The sequence below is a fragment of the Oreochromis aureus genome, linkage group 6 (assembly GCF_013358895.1).
Source record: "Oreochromis aureus strain Israel breed Guangdong linkage group 6, ZZ_aureus, whole genome shotgun sequence".
Classification (NCBI taxonomy): domain Eukaryota; kingdom Metazoa; phylum Chordata; class Actinopteri; order Cichliformes; family Cichlidae; genus Oreochromis; species Oreochromis aureus.
This window is the reverse complement of record NC_052947.1, coordinates 39777353-39801884: the sequence shown is the minus strand read 5'-3', so window position 1 is coordinate 39801884 and position 24532 is coordinate 39777353. Positions and strand designations below refer to the sequence as shown.

The window sequence follows — 24532 nt, the reverse complement described above, 5'->3', positions numbered from 1 at the left end:
CGACCAAAGCTTCACCCCTGCACTCCATACTGCTTCACAGAGTGAATGGGTTAAATGCAGAGAGGAATTTCCCCACGGTGATCAATAAAGTATACATTATTATTATAAACACACGTCACAGACCGAAAAACGGTGAAGAAGCAAAAACTCTGACGCCCGAACAGGGACTTGAACCCTGGACCCTCAGATTAAAAGTCTGATGCTCTACCGACTGAGCTATCCGGGCTCTGCTCGAGTCCACACAACTACTGTATATGATGAGACACGTGCCATTTCGTGGTATGTTTATTTTGTTTTGGGGGGTTTTTGTAACTGGTCCGGATCTACGTTAATGGCACAGAGTCGTTTACAGCGTTTACAATTAGCTCTGAAGCGTTTGAAAATACCGGGGAGTGACCAACGTGTCAGAACTTGGCTAGCTGGCTAGCTCCCTGTTACTGCTACCTTTACTAAACTATATGCAGCTACAAAATGCAGCAAATACATTTATACAGACGCAGAAATACCACAACAAAACTTTCTCTGGTTGTAATCTTTACACTGCCTGATTTGTAAACAGAGAATCAGGCTACATTACATTAACAAGTAACGAATGACGAAGAGCTTCTTCTACAATTCACCTTGCTGGGTCGCCTAGAAGTGTCCAAGACACTAAACTGACAAAAAAAAAAAAAAAAAACAGAAAATGATTCACAGGCCCCAGCGAGATTTGAACTCGCGACCCCTGGTTTACAAGACCAGTGCTCTAACCCCTGAGCTATGGAGCCTGGGACGAAAGCGTGTGCCGCCAGAATTACTAAAATAGTTATAATCCAGTTGGTAAAACCGACTTTACGGGAGTATATCAGAAGAACCAAAGCACCATTATGTTTTACGATATAATTATTAAGTAAAACAGACGTTTTTGAATACTGGTTACACACGTCATCAGTGGAAGCTAACTGAAACATACACGTGAAAAAGTAGAGACGTAGAGATGAAGACAAATGAGAGACTTTAAAAACGTCTAATCGGCTTCTAAAAGTTGATAAACGTGCAACTGAGTTTTCGTTATTCTGTGATTTCAATTTAAATGATTTCATTTTAAATAGAAAAATATAGATGTCATTTCCATGTTCTCCACTAGACGGCAGTGTGCGACCACCAACACAAGGACTTTCCTAAACTCCTTTCTTTTAAAAAAATATTTTCAGTGAATTCCCAACACATAGCAAAAGGGTTTAATTTTACATTTGAAACCATATTCCACCTGTGCGCATGTTACAAAAAGTAAGCAGGTCAGTAAACAGAAGCTGAATGTGTTTTCTCTTTCTTTGCGTCCACACTGGTGCGTTTCTGGGCGTGGAGTGAGGGGGCAGGAGCTGGTGGGGTCCCCTCTGGAGCCTCATAGTTTTTCACCACAGTGTGTTAGTGAAGATGGAGGCAAAGGGATACGTGCCAGATTAATTTCATCACATAATGGAGGCACCATTTTCCCACTTTTAACCCTTTAGATGGATTCTACTTCCTGACTTTTTGGATAGTGTATTTTTCAGATTTATAAATAAGAGAAGAAGGCGAAGAGTGTTTTTCCTTTGTTGGGTAGAGAGGGGGAGAACGAAAGGAGCCATGGTTGAGCCGAAAGGATAGATTTTCATTCATGAAGAACCCGGATTTTGTTCCGAAAGTCTTGGAGTGTGTGGACGCAGAAGATCGTATCAACAGGTGAGTGTTTTATAAAAGTACTAACATTTGTGCGTAGAGATTAAAGCTGTAGAAGAGTGAGTATTTCAGGCCGACCTACCCTCACAAACCTTTAGATTTTTCTTTGCATTACAAGAAGAGCGAGTATTACTGAGAATATACTTTTTTAAAAACAGGAATGAGAAATCCCGATTGTGAATTTATTTTCAGGCTGCTGAAAATGAAGTGATTGTGGGTTTAGTATCGAGCTGTGGCGACATTGTTAAAGCTGTTTCGTCTATTGCTGGACTTGTTTTCTTGTTTATATGATTTTTTATTTTATTTTGGACCCCACTGCTGCTGGTGAAATGTGCCCGTCTGAGTGGACATTCCTCCAGTTTTCCAAAATTATTTCAAAATTGCAAACACTAGCTACCAAAAAAAAAAAAAAACTGTATCGGCGTTCGGATTCTCTCCATCTCTCCTCCGCCTCTCCTTTTCCTTTTTTTTCTACTCGATCTACTAATCAAGGTGCAGGTACAGGTGGCCTGTCTGAGCGAGAGAACATAGAGGGAGAGTCAGAAGCTGCATGTGTGCATTTGTCTGCATGTGTCTGCATCTTTGGCGTGCGCACTCGTGCGCCTTGGAGAGTGTCCAGTGGTCATTTCCCGGTGCCCTGGAGGTCACTTTGAACCGCCGTGAATGGCCGACTGTAGCAGAAGTCTTATGGGAAGCAGGAATCACCTGAAAGAGTCTCAGAATCAACACTTCATCTTCGCTTTAGTCTGTTTGGTTCTCGCTGCAGCGCACGCCAAATACGCACAGAGGTGCGCGCACGCAGCCTGCCTCCCCCGTCTTTTTCTCCTCAGTGTCTACCCTTTATTGTTATTTCACTAATAATGAAATGCAGCCTCATGTGAAGGACTAGAACTGTCATATTTGACGTGACCAAATCTATGTAATACAACAGCATCTCCTCTATCCTCTCCAATAGGGGCGTGCCTCGCTTTACAGTCGAAAATATTAATTTTCTGTAGCTACACAGACACGAATCTGCTCAATGAATGAACACATGAACAACAGAGGCCATGATTATTTCACTGCCACGAGACTGTGTTGGGTGGGTGAAGATTTGTGATTTTTTTGGTTAATTCTTGTCATAAACAAAATGCACAAAATTCACTATGGTGAATTTTATATATGTTTACTCAGTCTTGTTCAGTGAGTGTTTGAGGGTACCTTTACCTGTAACATTACCAGACGTATTCCAGGTCACTTAGTGACCTAAGTGACTAACCCTACCCAAACCTCTAACCCCTAATTTGTATTTACTGCAGGTCCTGATAGCTCATTGTAGGCCTGTTGCATATATAAGCATGTTTAGGTATTTCTCTTTTTAAATTTGTTCTTAACAAATTTAGTGACCTGGAATACGTCACATTAGCCCGTCAAGTGGCCCGGATGTCCAGTCTGCCGTGGCTTCTCCAACATCACCCCTCCAGGAACAGCAGAACATTTTTTCCTAGACCTCGCTGCAGTCGTCACACTTTACGGAGCCACCCAGTGTGCTGCATTGGACCCTCTGTGGGCTGCTTCTGGCCCTCACACCTCTGTGTGTTTAGTTTGTAACCATTGCTTATAACCAAGTTATTAGATGTTTCATTCTTCTCATCCACATATTTGTCCAAAGTCACCAAAGCTGTCCCCGCATAAAGCTCTGTGTCTGTTAACGTTTAGTGAGTGGGTGGGGAGCAAATCATTGGTCTGCATATACAACTTTTCCTGTCACTGCCTTCATAAACAGAGATGTTTATTTGTTTTAAATGACAATCAGGGGGATTTTCCTTGAGAGAGGCACCAAACTGGAATCTGTGTGGAATCTGGAGTTTACCCAAAGCTAATCTTGCTGACACAGAAAGTTTTGGAAAGTTTAAAACATTTCTAGATCTAGTCATGTGAGTAGAGTCATATAGATTCAAATACTATGGCCTAAAGTACACACACACACACACACACACACACACACAAGTGTACTTTATTCCCACTGATTTCCGCACATTCGTTAAGCAGCACTGGTGACAGGTTGAGTTTTAATCACGGTTCTGGTGGTTTTCATTTCGGGTCGGTGGTCAAAACGACTTTGAGTAGGCATTAATGCCTTCTGTGTGCAGCAAAAACTCTTCTCCAGGTCCAAAAGCTTTTACAGAGCACACGGGTGAGTGCTTAAAGTGTCTAAATGTCTAAACGAGATCAGTGTGTAAAATCTGAAATAAACACACCGGATACTTGTGTGATGCGGACCGGTCGAACCTGTTCAGGGTCTGGGAGTTGTTCTTTCTAAGGTTGCGCTGTTGGAAGCTACTACTTTCTCAACGTTTCTGTTTGCAACGCCCCAAACTACAGAAGCAAAGCACACACACACCCACACACACACACTAGCTGTTGCTGTCTACACCCAGCAGAAGGAATCAGCGGCTTTATTATTTTTTTATTTTTACGCGGCACCGAGGCCGAGGCTGGAGTTACCCCAGCGCACAGGAACCTCAGCACCAGGCCGCCGAGTTCTGCCTGGGTGTCAGAGTGTGTTTTAGCGCAGCGTGTCGGTGGTCTAACAAAGGCAGGCTGAGCGGGGGCCGTGATTTCCTTCTCCCCGCGGCCATGCGCGGAGCTCGGATCTTCGTGGAAGAATGCGCCGCCTTCTCCCGGCGTTAGCTCAGCCTCGGCTCCATGTAAGTCCCCCAGCCTGGCTTCGTTTCAGCGCTCGGGCCTTTGTTATTCATCACGACACTTGCTCGCACAGACAGGGAGCGATCGTGGCTGAAACGGAGGGATTATAGCGGAGAATTTCAGCCCGTTCGCTTCGCTTTTGGCCTCTGCTTGGCTTTATTTGGGCTAACAGCCTCCTCCTGCTTTACCTTCACGGCGCTGCTGCTTCTCACTGTTTTCCTGTCGTTTCATCTGTGCTTCTCCCCTCCAGGGCCAACAATAACAACATGCTCCTGGCCTCTGCCGTGGTGGTGTGGGAATGGCTGAACGAACACGGCCGGTGGCGGCCCTACGGCCCCGCCGTCTCCCACCAGATAGAGGCGGCCATCCGGAGCAGCGACCCCCGCGGAGGGAGCGTGGTGCTCGGCCAGGTGGACAGCCGGCTCTCGCCGTACATCATAGATCTCCAGTCCATGCACCAGTTCAGACAGGACACAGGTAAGCTGGGACGATGGGGCATATGGTGCACGCTGCAGAGCTGTCATGTCGGGGTTTATTTACAGCTTCGGGGACATAAACTTGCTGCACTGAAGCAGAGTAACAGTACTGTTATGGCCAGGGGTGCTTACAGGATTTCTATTATTGGGGGACCCGTCACGAGGAAGGGAGGGTCCAGTGGAGATCAGAATATCAGATCAGCGTCAAATGAAGTGTCGAAAACAGCAGCATGATTGTGACTTTACAGCTTCAGTTTAATTTCGTTTTACACCTCTTTATTTTTGTAATGCGCTGCCTGGACAGACTAAGGGCCCAAGTGTACTATTTATGGATATATAAAAATGTTAAAATGGAATAGTACTTACATTTTACTTTTTACTACAAGCCTCATTCGCCCAACCACACAAGCACATAAACACGCAGCTCGTCTCAGGCCTGTTTCAGACTTCTGCTGTGAATCTTTGTACGTAAGTTGGCGACATCGTTATCCTAGTGCATTATGCGTTTGTTACCTTGTGTCCCGGTGGGTGAATGCCCGTTCTTTGTTTTATTTTTAGAGGCAAACGTATTTGTCCTTCTACTTTTTCCACTTCTTTGTGCATTGCTTCACATCCAGTTTGATAGCTTCAGATCAAGGAATTTGCTGACATTTGTGGGTTGTTATATTTTGGATTATTATTGTTTATATTGAGAAGATAAATTTGAAAACCACAGCGATAAAGTATCTGAAAATGCACAGGAGGACTGTGTCGACAGGCCATTGTTCCACTTCTCAGGTGGTGGTTTGTGGACAATAAACTAGTGACACTCGCAGGTGTTCTCTGTCTTGTACAGGGTTGCTTCAGCATGCAGGCTGTAGTAGCCAGAGATTGAACCCTTGTCATTCTCTACTTGCTCTCATGCCTGAGCCACATCCATCACAGTACTGTGGTACATCGATTTGGAGACTTTCAGGAGAAAACTTTGAAAAGAACTCCGCTATTGCTTTGTTTCCATTTTCATCGTCTTTAGTTCCTTCGCATCCAGCGCTGAATCAAAAAGCCTGAGTTTTTCTCTGAGTAGTGACACCTGTCGTTCAGAACAAGACTGCAGCAAGCGCGGAGTACCTAAAATGTACGTCACTCAGACCCAAGTGGGCCCTAGTAGGCTCACAGATGTGGAAATTGCTGACACATCTGTAATACAGATGTTCCACACTCCCAGTTTTCTGGTTTCAAGTTTATTTTAAGGTCTCTGTTTTCCTGTTTCTCTCACTTACATAACTTCCAAACATTGTTTGTGTAATTGGCGTACACGTGTTCGTCTAATGTCACAGAGTTGCCAGGTTGTTCCGTTAATACAGTCTAGACACACAAATATAATTTCTGTAGAAGGAACCTGGCAACACACCCACCAATTCGAGGGGTGTCTCAGGGTTTCCTGCAAAGACACCTCTTGCCCAACCTCAGGAATTCTGTTAATGCACAGTGTGCTTCTTTAGCATCTGGATTTTAGCCTCTACTAATCATGGTTAAAGCTTTTTCCTTAAGTCACTGTTTACCCCTAAACACATCACTGTATAAGCTTAGACAGAGGTATAAGCCAGTGGTGTCAAACATGTAGCCCAGGGTCCAGGAAAGGCTGGCTCTGTTACAGCTCTCAGGGTAGCTCTAAACGCCTCAGCAAAGTCATTAATAACTTAATTTTTAATGTCTTAAATTTGCTGTTCCTGGTGTGATGGTGGCAGCCTACTAATCAGGGGTGTTTGGAAAATTAAAAGTATTTTTAGAGCTTGACAAGTTGTTTGACTCATAAAGATAAGGTATTATTTAGTTCCAAGAACTCAACATGTGAAGACTATAATGCACCTGTAATATAATTCATAAAAATATGCACACGTTTGCTCAGTGTATGAAGACTGGGACCATTCTTACATACCCTGAGACGTCTCCAAAGGCAGTGTTATCCAGGAAAATCCTGCTAGAGAATGCAGTCAATCTGGGATTCTGCTGGACAATCCTCCAGATGTTTGCACCACATTTATTTGGGTCAACAGGGCTGAAATATGCGATGTGAGGAAATCGAAAGACACCATCTGTGATCTCTCATAGGATCTGACTTCACATTTAAAGGGCTGGCTGCAAGACTCGAGATCCAGCCCTCTGCAGACTTTAATCGAGCCCAGAACATTTGAGAATGCAGAGTTTGTTAGAGAACAGTTCAGTCACACAGTCTGGGTTTCAGCAATAAGAACCACCAGTTTGGTGAACGGCTTGAGTTTGTTTGGTTTTCCCTGATGTTTGTGGGCTGTGTTTGAGATGTTTCCGACGTTGTCTTATCTGACAGCAGAAACAGAAAAACGTACATGATCAGTTTCACTGTGAATTTTGCTGCATTGAAATACAATGAATATTCAAACAGGGAGTAGGAGAGAATCAGACGGATATAAACAGCAAAGAGAAAGCCAAGTGAGCTAAACTGCACTGAAGCACATGAAGGGACAGGAGATGGGAGACCACGGAAGTGGTAGTTTGAGTATTTGCAGGTATATTTAGTGTTTTTAACGCTTCCTGGTGCCTTAGCAGAGCTGTTAATACAGTTTAATTCAGAAACAACGTGTTAAACACCAAAGTCACAAAAACAGTCAAACTGCAACAAACTGAAGGTCAACGCAGTTTCATCACAGTTCATGACCTAGCCACAACCGCTAATCTACTGATCCAGCTTCCTGAGCGTAATTTTTACTTGTACTTTTTGACTTGTACTGATTCATTTCAGTGTTGATGGACTAAATGATTCGGTCACTTACACCTGAGACCGCAGGTGGTTGTTTCGTGTTTATTACATGACGTCATCGTTAAACATAACTGGTTAGGTTCAGAAAAAGGTCACGGTTAAGTTTTTTTTGAGTGGAGAAAATTCAGAGTGGCTTGTAAAAGCAGCAGGCGGTCTAGTTTTTGGTACTAAGGGACTTTATATTACCACAGCTTTGATTTTATACTTTCAAGTTTTAAAAAGAAAACTCAGAACATTGTAGAAATGCATTTTTAGCACATAGAAAGCTCTTTAACTCAGTAAGATAAGAAAGCGTCCAAAACATAACATGAAATCTTTAAAAAATAACAAATAAAAAAGGAGGCCAACAAGTTTTTGTCTTTAAATATTTCTGTGATACAGAACAAATGTTAGTGTGTGTGTGTGTGTGTGTGTGTGTGTGTTAGTGTCTGCTTGAGATCCAGCAGTATGATGTTTTGGAGCAGCTGTGAATGACCATCAGAGCTCTGAGTTCGCTGCATACTTAAACCCTTATCCACTGACACTAACCACACACACACACACACACACACACACACACATGCACACACTTTCCCAGCAGCTGCATCCTCCTCCGACGGAGAAAAGAAACAGAGGGACCTCGACTTTGTGGACAGAATGGAGAATTTCAAGGCTTAATGAGCAGAGTTCACTCCAGCCGTCCTCTTCTGTAGCTCCCTCTGCTCTTCCCCGGCTCTTTCTGCTGCCCGAGTGTTTAGTTTCATCGATAGGCAAAAAAAAAAAAAAATCCCAGGGGTCCCTTTCTGTCCGACGTGGGAGAGAGAGAAGTGTATGAGTGGTTTTTTTTCGGTGCAGAAGGAGTGAGATAATTGGGCAGTGCGTATTCTTTCGTTCTTTCTCTCACGCTCACATCGTCTTTCCAGAGATCTTGGATTTTTCCAAACAGATGCGAGCACGCTCATTGTGGTTTTGAGATGCACGGAAGGGTGAAAGCGTTTAGAGAAGTAGAAGCTGAGGTGCAGGTTCTGATAAGTCTGAGGTTATAATGTACGTAAAGAAAGAAAGACCAGCTTCTGGTAATAATTCCCACTTAGTGTTCAGTTCTACATTTGTTAAACCGCAGAATGCTCTTATGTTTTTCATGTCAGATATTTTGCTTTCTCCTTAAATCTGGTGGCCTTTTGGGACAGAGATGTAGAAAGCAGGCACAGAGCAACAGATACGATACTGATGAAGTATGAAATAGAGGAGCTCTGGTGGAGGTGGGCTGCAAAGTGGCTTGCAGATAGATAAGGACCTGTAGGGAGAACTGTTAATGTACCACAGGGAAGTGACCTGAATGCAGACTCTCAGAAGCTGAGCTGTTGCCTTTAAATACTTTAAATGCTTCCCCCTATGTGAGATTTGCCAGTTAGATCAGTAGAAGGTAGCTGAGTCATCACCTGATGTGGACTGGCATGGAGACTGGCTGGTGCAAAAGCACATCACATTTCAGATGACACAAAGGCAAATTCACACAGGTGTGTTTTGAAGTTGTTTCCTGTGCTTTGTGCACAAAACTGCTCCATATATTTGTTTTTCAAAGTGTGGAAATATAAACCGTCCTAACGGCAGATGAGGTCCTCAGCACCTTTGAGCTGCCCGGTCCTCCTGCAGACCACCTCCTGCATGCAGATGGAGGAGAGCGACGTGTACATTTGACCCCGCTGGGAAGAAAACATGCACTACAGGTCTGTCTTTACAGTCACGTATGAAAGGATCTCCCTCCCAGTGCAAACTCTCCCAGCTCTGTCAGATGTGGTTGGAGCAGAGCGTGTTTCCTGTTCACCTCAGGGCTCGCAGCGGGATTGTCGCTCCGCAGACGCTCGCTGCGCTGTCACCACTGATAGCACGCCATTTAGCTGACATTCAGGGAAAAGCCTTCGTGTTCCTGTGCTGCCCTGCTTCCCTGGGAGCTTCATTGCTAACAGTGGTGTTGTATTCCTGCTCTGCACTTCTTAGACATGAAGGTCGTCATTGTGGTGGCGGTGGTCTCGTTTCTGTGGGTGCGCTCTTCCTTAGGACCGTGGAGGCTTTTCAGTTCGTCCTTGCTTGCGATCCAGCTCCTTTTCTTCCCAAATTAACTTCTCTGATGGATCGTCTCGAATCACTTCATCACTTGTAGTTTTTGGAAAAGGGAGCGTAATTATTCATATATGCAAAAATGTGACATTATGACCTTGATGAGCTATTTGGGACGAGACTTAAATGAGCCTCCTTTGAACACATGTATACGTTCAGTCATTTGTGTGAGTACAACACGATTTCCTGTCCTATCTTAACTTCCTGTTCCTGTGATGCTTAAAGTTCTTTTTATGTGAAATTGGTACAGAAGGGATTTCTTTTTACATATTAAATTTTATATTTGAAACAAAAATCCTCTATTTGCCTTCGTACTTCTGTCCTGCTTTTCATGAATATTTACAGTCAATCAGCAGCAGCTCTGGTATGAAAACACTGGGATGGAAGATGTTGGACTTCTCTTCTTATGAGTTTGCAGGGAGACAAACCCATGCAAATACTTTGAGAGAAATAAATGTAGAGCCGTTACAGCCAGCTGCCTCTCCAGAGAGTCTCTCATTCTTTGGGCAGATTCTGGCTTCACAAACTTGGACTGCAGCTGGAAACTGTAACAGTTTACGCTCACCAGTTTCATCCTCTAGTGTTGTTTTCACTTGTCGCATACGTTGGTTTGCACACTTATATAAATGGTGTTGATGTCACAGTATGTGTGACCAGTGACCAACAGGCTGAACATAGCTGCAGCATATGTGTACTACAGTAGCATATGAAGCAGAAGAAGGGTCTCCTCTGCAGTCCAACATGTTGGAGCTGGAGACTAGACTGTAGGACGAGAGACTGAGTGGAGAGGCAGCTGAATGATGCTGGACGACCTGGTGACCCTGCTGTTAGAAAAAAAACAAGATGAAGAGGGCCAGGGCTAGTGTCACAATAAGGACAAAGTGATTGCCATTCAGTAAATTGGTTGGCCAATAGTATTTTACTTTTGGGTGTATACATTTTTTAAAAATTAGTCACTAATTATTGTTCATGTGGTGGAAGAACTCTTAGGAGAGGCCTGACTTAGCAGAAAATCTTTGTACCCAGCACATTTGAGCTGCCCTGACTGCCGTAACCGAGATGAGGGTGTGGTTGTCGAAATAAAGTAAACACGTTTTTATGAGATGTTTTCAGCAGAGTGAAGTAAATGTCCTTATTTTACTGGGCTTTAAAAGAGCGGCTCGTCATCGCTTTCTTTGTGCGGCTTCTGTTTTTTTCAGACTTCGAGGGCATCTTGTGTTTTTTTGTTGCCCCTGCAGCTTGTTGCTGCTCTCGCTCCAGCTGGTCCTGCTGAAGGAGGCACATTCCCAGACCCCCACAAAGCCCGGGGCGTTAGGGTCACAGTAGAAGGCGGGTCGGGGGTGGATTCCCCAGAGACAGAGGGTTGGGGGTAGATTCGTGGTGACAACAAAGAGCGGAGGACGGGGGGAGAGGGAGTGGCAGCAAACATCAACACTGACTCTGTCTGCACGCACAACAAACCAGCTAGCAGGAAATAAACAATGGGTTTGCACGCACTGGTGAAACCTCCATGCAAGAGTCGAGCTGTTTGTTTAAAGGGTCTTGTTGTTTGATATGTTTGGGTTTTATCTATCAAGCCCACAGTCTGCAGACGTGTCACACTGCTCTGCTTCTAATGTTCAGGCTACTACGCTTCAGTGTTTTTGAGTACCTGCAGCAGAAGGATTACCAAAGACTAAATGTCTCGTTTGACATTTTTCAGCCTTGTAAAAGTAGTGGAACAAGCTCTGAACACAGTATTTTGGTATCACCTTTCTAAGGTAAAAGCTTCTTAACCATCCCAGATTTTCTTAAAAATTCAAAACCAACACGAAGGATCGGGCGAAGAGTTAGCTCCACCTCTTCATATACAGTTTTTACCTAAACGCCATTCCCAAATGGAAACTGGGTCTCTTCCTTTGTCTCAAACTCTCCGCTTTATGTTCTGCTTCCTCTGGTTCACCTGATCTTTCTCTCTTCTCGACCTCTTGCCCTCTTTGTATGCTTTTCTCTCTCACACTCTCTGAAGCTGAAAATTGAATCTGAACCCAACACTCGAGGGACGGGACTCTTTCAAGGTGAGACAAAGACACGAAGAGAGGGCGAGAGAGAGAAGGGGACAAAGTGGGTGGGTGTGGAAAAAAAAGAGTGGAGAGCTCAGCTGAAAGTTAAATAGTGATGAAGAAAAAAAAGATGGAGAGCGCTGAAAAGTCATGATATTGTCAGGAGATGAAAAAGTGAGTTCTTCAAATCGCACGCTCTGCCTGGACATGTCGTCTCTCTTTGGTATGATAGTAAATATCTTTAAGAGAATGAACGTCATCGCTGTAAATGTACTGTATTTCTAAAAAAAAACAGTTGGAGTTTCCATTCAGGCCCACCGATAAAGAAAGTTCCAAATACAAAGGTTATCAAATCAATAAATCTACCCAGGATCTAGATATGAGCCGGCGTCATACGCGTATCACAAACAGCCCACTGACAGGACTGCAGAGTGGCTAAATTTACAAAGGAAGATAAAAAATATCAAGTGAAAGAAGTGTGAAGAGGTTAAATACGGAGCCCCGCAAGGGACATTGGAGAAAAAAAAATAAAGATGAACTTTTGCGAGATCTTGCAAAATAGGCCGCGTCCTTCCGAGGCCGCCAGCTCAATGCTGACCGGGTGGTCGAGGCACGATGTGCTGCGAGTGCGGTGTTCCCCCTGGCTCTAGTGGGCCTCGACCTCCCAGTCAGCTTCGAGCTGGTGGGTAACAGACGTCTCCGAAGACGTCGGAGCACTTTTGTAAATATGTGATGTCTTGATAAACCGAGCAGATATTTGAAGGTTACACAGCTACATTTGTGTAGCTGTGTAACCCAGAAAGAGTAATATTAAAACTAAGTAGCTGCCGCCATTGTTGGAAACTGGAATTCGCTGGGCCGCGCTATGAATTCTTGGATAGGTTGGGCCACAAAGGATACACCCGACCCATCCATCAAATTCGGGGAAATTAAGGACGCATTTGAAGCAGCCTTCAAATTGAGACAGCCTTCGTCGCCTGGCTGTGAAATAATCGGCCTTCAAATGCACCCTGCGAAGGATGCGGCCTATTTTGCGAGATCTCACAAAACTTTTGCGAGATCTCACAAAACTTTTGCGAGATCTCGCAAAACTCCCTTGCGGGGCTCCGTAGTTAAACACATAAATCAGGTTGAAAACAAGGCCGCTGCTGCAGACAAAAAGCACTTTATGAATCTGTGTGAATTTTAAATGCTTTGCTCAATAAACTTGAAAAAGAGCAAAAAAGCTGGAAAAATGCCGATTGTGTCAGGCAACAGGTCATCAGCATCACAGCTCTACGTTTAGGACACACGAAGGTTGTGCATTCTGCTAAATAAGTTGTTTAAATGTGCTTAAGACAGTTTCATCCTTATGTTTTTTCAGTGCAACTGCTTATAAAGAATAAATACAACATCATCATTTATCATTTTTTAATTGCTTGCAACCAATAAAATAATAGCAGAAATTGAGCAGCTTCCAGGAATCCCGATTTCTTACTGGTGCTATTCAGGAGAAACAGGCAGACTTTTTATTATCTTTTAAAACCGCAGGTGAAACTAATGAGGGTGGACAGACAATCACAAAGGAGGGAAGGAAACAAAAGCAGGAAGTGAAAACACATGTGACACGTGAGAAACGTAACCTTCAAAGTAAAACACAAACACAGCAATGTGACAGGAGTGCCCTGAGTCAGTGTTAAAACCATTTTTGTTTACCCCGTCCCGTCAGTACATTAGCATATGTTTGCAAAGGCTGTTGCATAAAAATGTCTGAATTGAAACTGCTGTTACGGTTGTGCAACACCGCCGCGTTTAAAGCTCACTAATCCTCGAGAAGCAGACCGAAGAAAGCCGAGTTAGTGTCCTGCAGAGTGTCAGCCGTCTTGTTTTCTGTGCAGAAGGAAGTCCAGGAAAAGTGAGATGAAGAAGCTGGAAGGGTCAGAGCTCAGCTTTTCTCTCTGAGTTGTTGTTGTGAAACTCTGCGTGTCGAGTTACTGTTACTGGGAGGCCTCTGGGGGGGCATCACTCACCGCCTGTGCGCACACACATATAGGAAAGCATGTGAAGGCATCAGTAAATATTTATGCTCCTGCTGCTTCTCAGGGAGTTTTTTAGCCCTGAAGTGTGAGTTCACCTCTAAATTTGAATTTTCCTCTGTCCTGTAGTGCTGTGAATCCCCCCCACCCCCCGAAAAAACAATGTCACTGTCCAGAAACCGTGAATCTCGTTGCATGTAGGAACTGTTTTCTTTCTACCGAACTACACCCAGCAGACGGAGGCATCCATCTAACCATGACGAGAGGCTGAAGATTAAAGAGCTGTACTGTTGGTAGCTGCACACTTCTTTTGTTTGGCACATGTAGACGGAAAGAAAACAGAGGTCCAGTTCAGTGAAAACCAAATCTCAGTGCGACATAAAGGATTATTATGAAGTGTGAATAATGCAAACTCAAGCAAGTCCAAGAATAAAAATAAGAAGCAGGGAATGAACATAATGGGGTCTACTTTAATGTTCAGGAGCTCATCTTATTTATTTAGCTTAGAAAGTCGCCCTAATCTCAGTGTTAAGATTACAAAAGCTGGCGTAAGTTTGCAGTTTGGCTGGAAAAAGAGAAAGCAAAGAAGGATGAAAGAAGAAAAAGTGACAGCAGAGGAAGAGACGGCATCAGGCAGCAGGAGGGTGAGAAACCAGGACAAAGTAATGAACAAAACAAGAAACAAGAACAGAAAGTGTGAAAGTGAGGACAAAAATCGAGACGAAATAAAGCGCATGAAGCAGGTTTGTCTTCATCAGCCGCTTCCTCTTTTTGTCTCGTTTCGGTGTTATTGCTGTGAGACTGTGCCACAATCCGGTCTCGGTGCGACCTTTCCAAGTGTGTCAATTTGAATTTTTCCATCCCCGGTCTTCATAAAGACTCTGGTGGTGTTCATCAGTCTCCTCAGCCCTGAGCCCTGCTCGAGGGCGCTCAGGGGGCCATTTGAGGATGATGAATGGAGAAGTGGAGCTACGAGGTCGAGGAATATTTTTCGAGAAGTTGTTAAAATTGCAGTAGTTTCGGCTCATTTGCTTCTGGCTGGGTTCAGGTTGGGTTCAAACTGGGACACGTCACATTTGAAAGATGGGGAAGAAATCGTCGTCTTTTTAACGGGTGGAGGAAAGTTAGGATGATGTCACATTGTTTCTGTGCACATCTGATTTAAGAGGGTCTGGAGGAGCAGGGGGAGCCCAGGATGATACTGCATGTGCATCACACTGTATGCTAGATGCTTATTTAGATTTAGTCCAAGCAAAAACCTCAGTTGAACCGGGGACACCGGGGGTCCCACCGTGCAGCCAGGCCTGGGGGGTGGGCTCCTCATTCAAAGGGTCGACCATAATCCACGTGTGTTTGTCCTCCACTACACGTCGGAGGTGCTGCAGCGTCCGGTCCAATCTTAGCTGCTTAAACTGACTGTATTTATTGTAAACTATAAAAAATTCAGTTTAGAGGGTCCTTTGTTACTTCAAGAGTCTGTTTCAAACTAAATCTGAACATCTGGTTTGCAGATGTGGATATTTTAAATATTTTCTCCAAAAACACTTGAAATGATGCTTTTGGAGCAGCAAACCTCACTTCTCTCAGTCTGTTTGAGTTCAGTGAAGAAAATCACAAAATAATCATTAGAAGTGTAAATTTACAATATAATCAAAGCCTACAGAACAAAAAACATACATATATTTCAGACTACTTGTTTCACCAATGACCCAACCCAACTGGCTGTGGGTTGGGTCGCCCAACCTGTGTCTCCAGGGTTTTCTGTGACTGGCAAGGTGTTTGAAATGTCACAACTTCCTCCAGCTGAGCATGCTTCGGCTTCAGGCTCAGTTGGTAGAGTGAAACCCTTGTAGGTGCAAATAACAGAGATCTTTAGGTTGCTGGTTTGAGCCCGGCTTCAATGATGTTGTGTTTTTTTCACACACAGCGCTGAAGCATTTGGGCTGAAAGACAAACGCAGAGTCTAAGGATGGTATCTGGTGACAGAGCGGGCCGCCGGTGTCAGTGTTGTTTACAGTTGTAGTTTATGTTTATGGCAGCGGGTCACAGTCACAGGGTTTTAATTAATGCTGTCATATTTATTATTTAACCTAATTATTCATCTTCTTGAAATGTGCACTTTTATTATACAGTTAACATAACTAAGAAACATTTTAAGATGCTAGCGAGTGTTTTGACTGTAACGGTCATTTACATCAGAAGATGGGTGTAAATGTGTGGGCAGGCTGTGCGTCCCCTTCGATAGCTCAGTTGGCAGAGCGGAGGACTGTAGGGGAGAATAGCAGAGATCCTTAGGTCGCTGGTTCAAATCCGGCTCGAAGGAAACTTTTTTTTTTCACATACACTTCCAAAATATGCACACAGCATTCTAGGTAATCATTTTGGGTGTGCGTGGTCGGTGAACTGATTGTTCTGAAGGTAGCAGAACGACTCAGAACGACTTCCAAACAGTTTGTAAACAAAGAACCAAAAACAGTTAAAATCCTTCCACAGCTTCACCTACAGAAACTCTGAGTTTGACTTATTTTAGACAGATCTCGTCTTCGCTCAGGCTCCACTAAATTGTGAAGGAGTTTACAGGGGCAAAAATCACAGAGCTGTAATCTGATGTGGTGCGCTTGATTTGTAATACAAGACAAACTGAGAGCTTAAGAGCAAAAATAAATGCAAAAAAGGTTTCAATTTATAACCCTTGGTCCTGAATACACATAAAAATCGATTTTACTGCTCTAAACGCCGTAAAAAGTAGAATTTAGGATCACTTGGATGTTTTCTGGAAACACAATAAATACAGGTCATTAAATGTAGGCAGTACGGAAATGTACACGTTCAGAGGTTTTCCTGCACAGAGGAATTTGGGACCAAAGAAAAATCTTGTACGCTGTAATAATCATGTAGGTAAAGAGTGACTCATGGAGTCGGTGAGACAGGTTCAAGCTTTCTAAGCAGATTATTAAAGTGTGGCTGATACAAGAAGTGTGAAGAGGAAGTGTCAGCTCATCCCAGATGCTAGATTTTCTCAGACGGACGAGAAGTGAAAGCGGTATAAAGCATGACCCGACCCTAACATGTGTGTGCCTGCTGGTCAGTCTGCAATGTGTGTGTGTGTGTGTGTGTGTGTGTGTGTGTGTGTGTGTGTGTGTGTGTGTGTGTGTGTGTGTTTGAATGCAGGGAGGGGTCAGTGGTAAAGACAGAGAGGGAGAACAATAAAGACCAGATGGCCAGTTTCTTTCTCCACCTGCTTCAGGCCTCTTTGTGCTCCCTGAGCTCTGTAATATTCACACATTTTCCTTATTTACTTTTGCTGTTGGGTCTCCACCACACACACACACATACACACACACACACACACACACACACGCAGTGTGTATTCTCTTGGCTTCATTTAACAACTCATTATGTTGCAGTTTTCTTTTTGTTCGAAGCAGAAATCCAGGAATCGGCTACACCCAAAACACGCTTCGCTTGATTTCAAACGTGAGCCACAAGCGAAAGCAGCCGAGCGCTGCGTGCTGATCCGACTCTGACAGATGGATGATTTGGGAGAGGTGTGGTACTATAAGAGAGAGTGAGCGTGAGGGCTTTCCCATGCGACACACGGACAGACACACGCATGCTCGTTCCTACAGCTGTAACTGCTTTTATCAGACCCTTTTATGGAGGACACCCAGCATACCTACAGTAAACACACGAGTACACAAACACCCACGCCCAGTCTTTTCTGACTGACTGAGAAAACCAGTATGAAGGGAGGGCCTGAAATTCGTATTTGATAAACAGGGAGCATTCCTCCCTCACATGCATCCCAGGGGGGGATTTTCCAGCCTGCTGTGTTATTGGGGTTAACACAGGAAAGATGACTGCTGGAGGTTTAAGCAGCTGACTAGTAACCTGCACATTGTTGGTTTGAATCCCTGTTTAGATGTTTGGGTCTCTCTGATTACTGTTTCTGTACATTTTGTACAAAGTCGGTCAGTCAGTCCAGTTAGAAATCAGAAACCATCGTGGAGCCATTTCACCTGCTTTGGTGCAAATGAAGGTGAGAGCAGGTGCACCGGAGAGGAAGACACTCCACAAAGGGAATGTTGTGCAGGTGAAGGCCACAGATAATTGCTCTCTCCTTTCTCCCGTCTACATTTTTCTTTAGTTTTGCGGTTTGTAAGTGTGCTTGGCACTACTGGTAGCATGAGACGGTGCCTGCAGGTCATTCATGCTGTACATGTAGACCAGCACCTACATATGTGCTGCACCAGAGGCTCTCGCTAACCCTCTGAGGTCTAAGTCATCTGTTATAACCCTAAAACAGTCTCTCTCACTTGTGTGAGTGAGAATGATTATTTTCTTTGTTCCCCGAATGCCTCGACCTGACAGAGAACCTGAATAAAATCAGAAATGAAACTCTGGCTGGCTTGGGTTAAAACTAGGGTTCGGGTCATCACCAGTGACCTCTCAGACCTCAGAGGGGTAACGTAACAAGAATGGCCGGTGGCTGTAGTCCCTTCCGAGCAAGTTCCTCGTCAGCTGATGTAGATTTACATTTTTAGCCGGAGGTCCACGTCTGCCTTGTACTTCTCTGCTGTCTGTATTTGCTGAAACAGGAGACGAAGCTCGCTGAGAGAGCACGTCAGGTGTTGTCCAGGTCGGATGTCAGTCCAGCTGTTCGGTTAAATTTACTGCATTATAAGTGCTCCGTTTGCAGGAACTGCTGAAATCCCTGACTCCTCTGTACAGGCTCTGTAGGGAGGAGAAGAGTCTTTGTGTTTTGTTTATGAAGTTTCAGATATAAAATGTTGTGCCAGCTCTAAAATTCTGTCCTTATTTTCTCCTCTCTCTCTCCTCAACTCATGTTACCTTTCTTTTTTTTTCATCCAATATTCTAATTTTTCCTAATGTAAAATATGCTAAACACAACCTCTATGAATGGAGCTGATTGGCTTCACTTTTATGCGACCTAACTTGAACCAAAGCTGGCGATCTGCCTCGATTATGTCAGAGTTTTGGAAAGGCTTTGCCAGAAGAACAGGGTTGGACTGGTTCTTCTGGATCAGTCATGTCATGGCTGATATCCAGTCAGTTTAGTCATGTACAGCGCAATAATTTTATATGTTACGCCCTGATTAAGAGCCTGGCCAGGCTAATGTTTCCACAGATACCAGCTTACTGTTATGCGTGTATATGACAGTCTGTAAACAAGTCCATAAGGTTCCAGCTGAGCGTTTCCACTGTCGCCGTCGTGGTGTTTTGAAACTGGAAGTGTGGAGTGGATCTGACTGAGAGGCTAAAGAACAGCCCACGCTCATTGGCTAACGACGTCCGGTTAACAAGCATTGTCCTCCTTTGTGACTCGTAAAATGGCCGAAATTAAATTAATTAAAAATTAAAAAAAGACTTGAAAGTGCTAACTGAGCTCAGAGCTGAGGGCATTTTTTCCACTGAAAAACTTTATGGTTTCCTGCTGGCCATTAAATATAAAGTGCTTAATTTTTCCGATCTGGAAGCAACGTCCATCTTTTGTAATGCGACTAAAGTCTAACCTTAGTGGTTCACTGGCCACCGACTGGATGTTGATGAGTTTTGGAACTGGTTAGTTTTTAGTTCTCATGCAGCTGTCAAAGTAAAATAAGTCCTGGAAATGTCAGATGTTCTCAAGCTTAGTGAATACTTACGAAGCTATTAACTGTTTTTACACATCCACGGCAACCTTGACTTACCAGGCGGACGTTCGCATCAGTTGGATTGAACAACTGGTCTGTAACCTGCCAGCTTCCCAGTACAAAGTCCATCCAATGCTGGAAGTAGGAGTGCACAATGTTTTCACCGTAACAAGTAGCTACACAAATCATTTGATACTGTCTGTGGTTGAAACCTTATTAAAAGAAAATTCATAACAATGTGTCCCAAGACTCTAACGGGTGCTGTAGGTTTTAACTTGACTGTTGCTAGTTTACATGTTAGCTGTTGGTACATGGTTCTTCTTTTAAACCTTTTTAAGTAATAATGGCTGTAAATGCGAGACTCGGATGTCAGGAAGCATTAGGGCCGTGGTGCATGCGTGAAAATGACTTTTGCAGTTGTCTGGAAATGAGCTGTCAAGGCTGTGTGATATGCAGAAAAAGATGGGTATGCACACGGAAACCTTTCAGATGTTCATACTGTGTTCAGAAACAAAGGGCAGCTCGTCCTCTCTGTGATAAGACCTTGGCCTGCTGAGTGGGAGTCCAGCACAGATTAAGCTGTAACTACACACAAAATACACAGATGCAGAACAGTGAATCCTTTTCCCACAATGCCTCCACCTCCTGCGTTCGTACATGTACAGAGCGTGGTGTTCTGTGTAGGTATGCACTAATCCAATATTTGGATCACAGATCAGATTTGACTCAACGATCTGGTTTGAGCATCAGTGACAACGAACAGCCCTAATCTGTCCTGTGTTTACTTGGAGCGTGCATTAGCAGCAGGGGATCTAATGAAGGAAGCTATGTCTGTACTTGCTAAAGTGTTCCTATTATATGTGGTTTTTAGTGTAATGTTTGGTGTTTTCTGGGCTTGACGCAGCTCTAATCACAAAGGAACGGCTGCTTGAGTGTTTTGCAGGTTCTTCTCACCTGAAAACACCAACAAGTTTTGACTGAACTTTAAATTCTCACTCTCATCTTGGTTGGGGACATACCGAACATTAAGACCTTTTTGGATCTCTCTGCCTCCAAATTTAGGAAATCTCTGGCCAGATTTCACATTTTGCTCTCGCGGTGGGCCAAGGTCACGAAGGACAGACAGCCCTTCTCCTCGGACAGACAGACAGCAGCGAGGGTCGGCCTCAGTCTGCTGTTCGTCTCAGGCTGAATGAACTTGTTCTCTCTGCAGTTTGAAAGAGAGAAATTACATTTCTCATGGTAATCAGCAGGTCAAGTGCTCCCTGCTGTGCTGTCCATTCAACAGAGTGTGAAGGAGGAGGAGGAGGAGGGGAAGCACTGTTTCTCCTCTGTCCCACACACCGAGGATGTTCTTGTGAACTCCTGTACATCTCCAGGCACAAAGCAGAGTTTGATATCTCAGTTCGATCATTCGCTCTGTCTCTGTTTCTTCACCTCCTTTGGTGTTTTTTTAGGTTTGTGTGCTTATGCCACTCTGCCAGTATAACCTCTTTATAACAGCCTCTCACACATATGCCCTCCTGCTCTTGCCCTGGCTTTGACTGAATAGCCCGTTCCCCCTGGAGACCGTGGTAGTTTCTGGTTGGTTGGCTTAGGGAGCCTCCTGCCATCCCTCGGCCCCACAGGGAGACAGAGAAACACTGTTCCGAGTATTTCTTGTGGTATTTTAAAAAATCTTTTGACTGTTTAGCAGACTGTTTGTCAGTGCTGCTTAGACTGAAAGTGAAAACGCAATGATGCGAGCACGTGATCGTCAGAAGAGGACTCTCCCGTCCCCTTTGTGGAGCTGTTGTGGTGGAAACTCATCCAAGTATTTTAATGAAAATCATGCATGCAGCTCGAGAGGCTGCATCATGGAGCCATCAGTTGTTGCCCTTTTCAGTTCCTCTCAGCGTCTCTGCTCTTTCTGCAGGCATGCTGCCTATTAATGGGAAATTAGATTATTATTCACTTAGGGGTGACCGATCAGGCCACAAGATCATATCTCTCGGGGTAGAATCGGGATATATCTAAATCAATTCTCCCCACAGATTTAGTTCAGCTCATGTGATCAGACTCGAGGCAAATTTCTCTGCTTTCTCTTTTCACTTTTTTTCATATCTTTATTGGAGTTTTCATGAGTTTCTTTGTTGGGTTTTGGGTCTGCTGTGCTGTTCTGTTTACAACGTCAGTTACTCCTCTGAGATGTGCAGAGTCTCCTAAGTGTGTTACAACCATCATGGCTGACCGTTAGTTCGTGTGAGGTTGAAAAGTTTGGATAGTTCATTAAAAATAAGATTTCTTACGATGTAAATACCTTCAGGTTTCTAACTCTGGCAAATATGAAATATGTTAAAGCGTGATTATTTAGTTTTTATATAAACTCCACACTGCCAGTAGTTGTTGAGATTGACTAAATCGTGTAATTGTGTTTGTGTTACTTGTGTTAGAAACTCCGCCCCTATTAGTCGCCCACCATGAAACACCAGCACAGAAGCAGCACGACCAGAAATGAAGCAAAGTAAATCTAAGAAAAGTGACCGACTCTGTTGGCATTGAAGGTTTTAATTTTGTTAATTTTTGCGAAAACATTTATAAAAATCTAATATTTCATATTAACTTAGTAACCTCATCCATTTATTTTTCTCTCACTTATCCGAGCCTTTCTCTTTGGGGCATCAGTCAAAGCACAGATGCCTCCCTCACCCAGACCGCCATACTCCAGTTCTTCTGGTGGGTCTCTGAGGTTTTTCCACTCCAGCTGAGAGACATTATCAATCCAGTGTGTCCTGGTCTGCCCTCACTCGGACATGCCTCACCTAGGAGGCCTGAGATCTGTGATCTCATAATTCTACTAGCTTTGTTTTGCCTTTGGTTGCGTCTTTATTCTCTAGTTGTCATCACAGCAGGTAGCACAGATTTGACCTTCATGATCCAAAGGGATTTGCATCTCCTGGATCAAACGGAGGCTCTTAGTTAGACATTTAAACCCTGCATCTCTGCATGGCATCTTTACTTAGCTGTCCTCAGGACAAAGAGGCTGAAATTCACCCAGAGTTTTGTTTGTGTCTTTTAGGAACCATCCGTCCGGTACGGAGGAGTTTTTATGATCCAGCCTCAGCCCCGGGTCAAGGTTGGCAGTGGGAGTGGGAAAACGACGCAGGCACATGGACACCGTATGACATGGAAGTGGCCATCGCCATCGAGAGTGCCCACAGTCGCCAGCAGCCCTGCCTCGACCTGACACCACTTGGCTTCTGCTACCTCATTGATTTTCAGAACATGACGCAGGTTTGTTCATGTGCACCCTGAACTGTTCTTCCAGTGTGCGATCTTTATTTCTTTATGTCTGAAAATTCATTTTTCTGTCGTCCTGCAGGTGAACAGACAGAGCCAGAGGTGTCGGAGGATCCAGCGGCGTGCTGACATGGCTTACCCCATAGTGTCCGGTCCGCTCCCTGTACCTAAAGGAGGAGGTGTAGGCGCGAGCGGAGGCCTGACTGGGGCCTTGCTGGGCGTCGGGGTGTCAGGAGCCAGCATGGGGGTCGGAAGCTCTGTCTACCCTAATGGAGGATTGCCAGCCACAGCACTAGGCCAGCCTTGTTCTTGCCAGCAGTGCATGCTGGTCCTCAGTGTGAAGGCCAATACAGGAGGAGGAGGAGGGATACAGACTCTGGGAAGACGATCTTTAACCATGCAGCGACCCAAGAACTCAGCACCACCGCCCTCTAAACCGCTAAGTCCATCGAAATCAGCCACCCTTGGACGGGGACAGCAGCAGAACGCCAACTCAAGCTACTATCAGACGCTGCCGCACGGCCTCGCCATCTCCAAGAACACCGCCTCCCCGAGGGTGAACGCCCAGCTCTTCGCTCAGTCTCTCGCCGCCCTTACTGCTGGCACCTCCTCCATGGGGATCTCTGTGTCTTCCAGCAGGCCGCCTCCGCCGTCGCTCCCGCCACCTCAGCCCCCCACATCCAACCCGAACCCTCCGTCTGTTCCGCCCAAGCATTCCTCATCTTCAGCCAGCGACTCGGTGCCAACCGCCACTCTGATCACCCCTGCCAGCAGCGTAACCACGCCTCCTTCTCCTGTGCCAACTCCATCGCCGGTGGTGATGAAGCCGCAGCGGTCAGCATCATCCGCAGCGACAGTGTGCCACGCGCCTTTACCGCAGCGATCAAGCTTAGCCGGCCTGAGCAGACCGGCGTTGCAGAGGATTGCCATGGCTCAGTCCAGAGCGCTCATAGCTTCAGGGTGAGTGAATGAAACACACGTGGACGGTTTGTTTTGAACTTTAGCATTTTGTTTGTGTGGAGCCAGAAGTGACCAAAATTGTACAAGAGGGTGGAACGTCAAAACAGCCACGTTCATAGCTCTAGTATCCGGGTGAAGGAGTTAAAAACACCCATCCTACAGCTGATGAAGGAAGGAACTATCCAAAGACATCAACATGTGTTTTGGAGCAGGTGGGCAGACTGCAGCAAACTAAACCAGGGACAAAGATTTTGTTTGTGCACCACATTCGTAGAGCTGAGAGGCATTTAGCATGTGAAGGTCGTCTTTATTTCATTTGAATACACAACAGAAGGCTGAAATTTGGTGTTATAGGACAGTCTTCTGACTCTCATGCACTGTTATTTCTGTCCAAGTGACCTTTAAACCTGCTGCTGAGTGTTATTAGGATGGCTTTGTTGTTTGAAAATCATTTTTCTGGTGGATCTGTATTTTTAAAATGGCTGACAATCACCTTCAGCCAGTTTCAGAAGCTTCGCAGCCTTAATTGTAGCAGCATTTCCTCTTATTTGTAATAGTTTTCGTCCTATTCAACAAAAATTTGCATAGCTTGCAGCCTTGTGGTGAACTGCAGTTTTCCCCTTTGGTTGTAGCTCAGGTAGGCAGTGACATGAAAACCAGCATTAGGAAATAATCTCAAACCAAAAAAAGAGGCTTTAAAAATGTGCAGGACGTCTTTTGAACATGTGTGGATGGAGGAAAAGGGATAAAAACACTGTGCAGTCCTACTTAAAGAGAGAATCCTGCTGTGAACATGTTTATTTGTGCTGTAAAGTTGGACTTTTTAACAGTCTGTGGGGAG

At 44.6% G+C, this 24532-nt stretch overlaps 1 protein-coding gene and 3 non-coding genes across 5 annotated transcripts in view; 2 read left to right on the top strand and 2 right to left on the bottom strand.

Moving 5' to 3' along the window:
* Positions 1–153: 153 nt before the first annotated feature.
* trnak-uuu lies at positions 154–226 on the bottom strand. Its single transcript has one exon. It is a non-coding gene; the product is annotated as a tRNA-Lys (tRNA).
* A 468-nt stretch (positions 227–694) lies between these two features.
* On the bottom strand, positions 695–767 carry trnat-ugu. Its single transcript has one exon. It is a non-coding gene; the product is annotated as a tRNA-Thr (tRNA).
* A 625-nt stretch (positions 768–1392) lies between these two features.
* LOC116320242 (E3 ubiquitin-protein ligase DTX1-like) overlaps positions 1393–24532 on the top strand; it is a 37807-nt gene continuing 14667 nt past the window's right edge. The window contains exons 1-4 of one of the 2 annotated variants that reach the window (XM_031739802.2): positions 1393–1704; positions 4640–4866; positions 22511–22725; positions 22814–23691. In XM_031739802.2, the coding sequence (XP_031595662.1) occupies positions 1640–1704; positions 4640–4866; positions 22511–22725; positions 22814–23691 (1385 nt within the window). In that variant the 5' untranslated portion in view covers positions 1393–1639. Of the gene's footprint in view, positions 1705–4080; positions 4392–4639; positions 4867–22510; positions 22726–22813; positions 23692–24532 lie in introns of those variants that run through there. The other variant, XM_031739803.2, reaches the window with a different exon arrangement.
* On the top strand, positions 16034–16121 carry trnay-gua. Its single transcript is given in 2 exon segments — positions 16034–16070; positions 16086–16121. It is a non-coding gene; the product is annotated as a tRNA-Tyr (tRNA).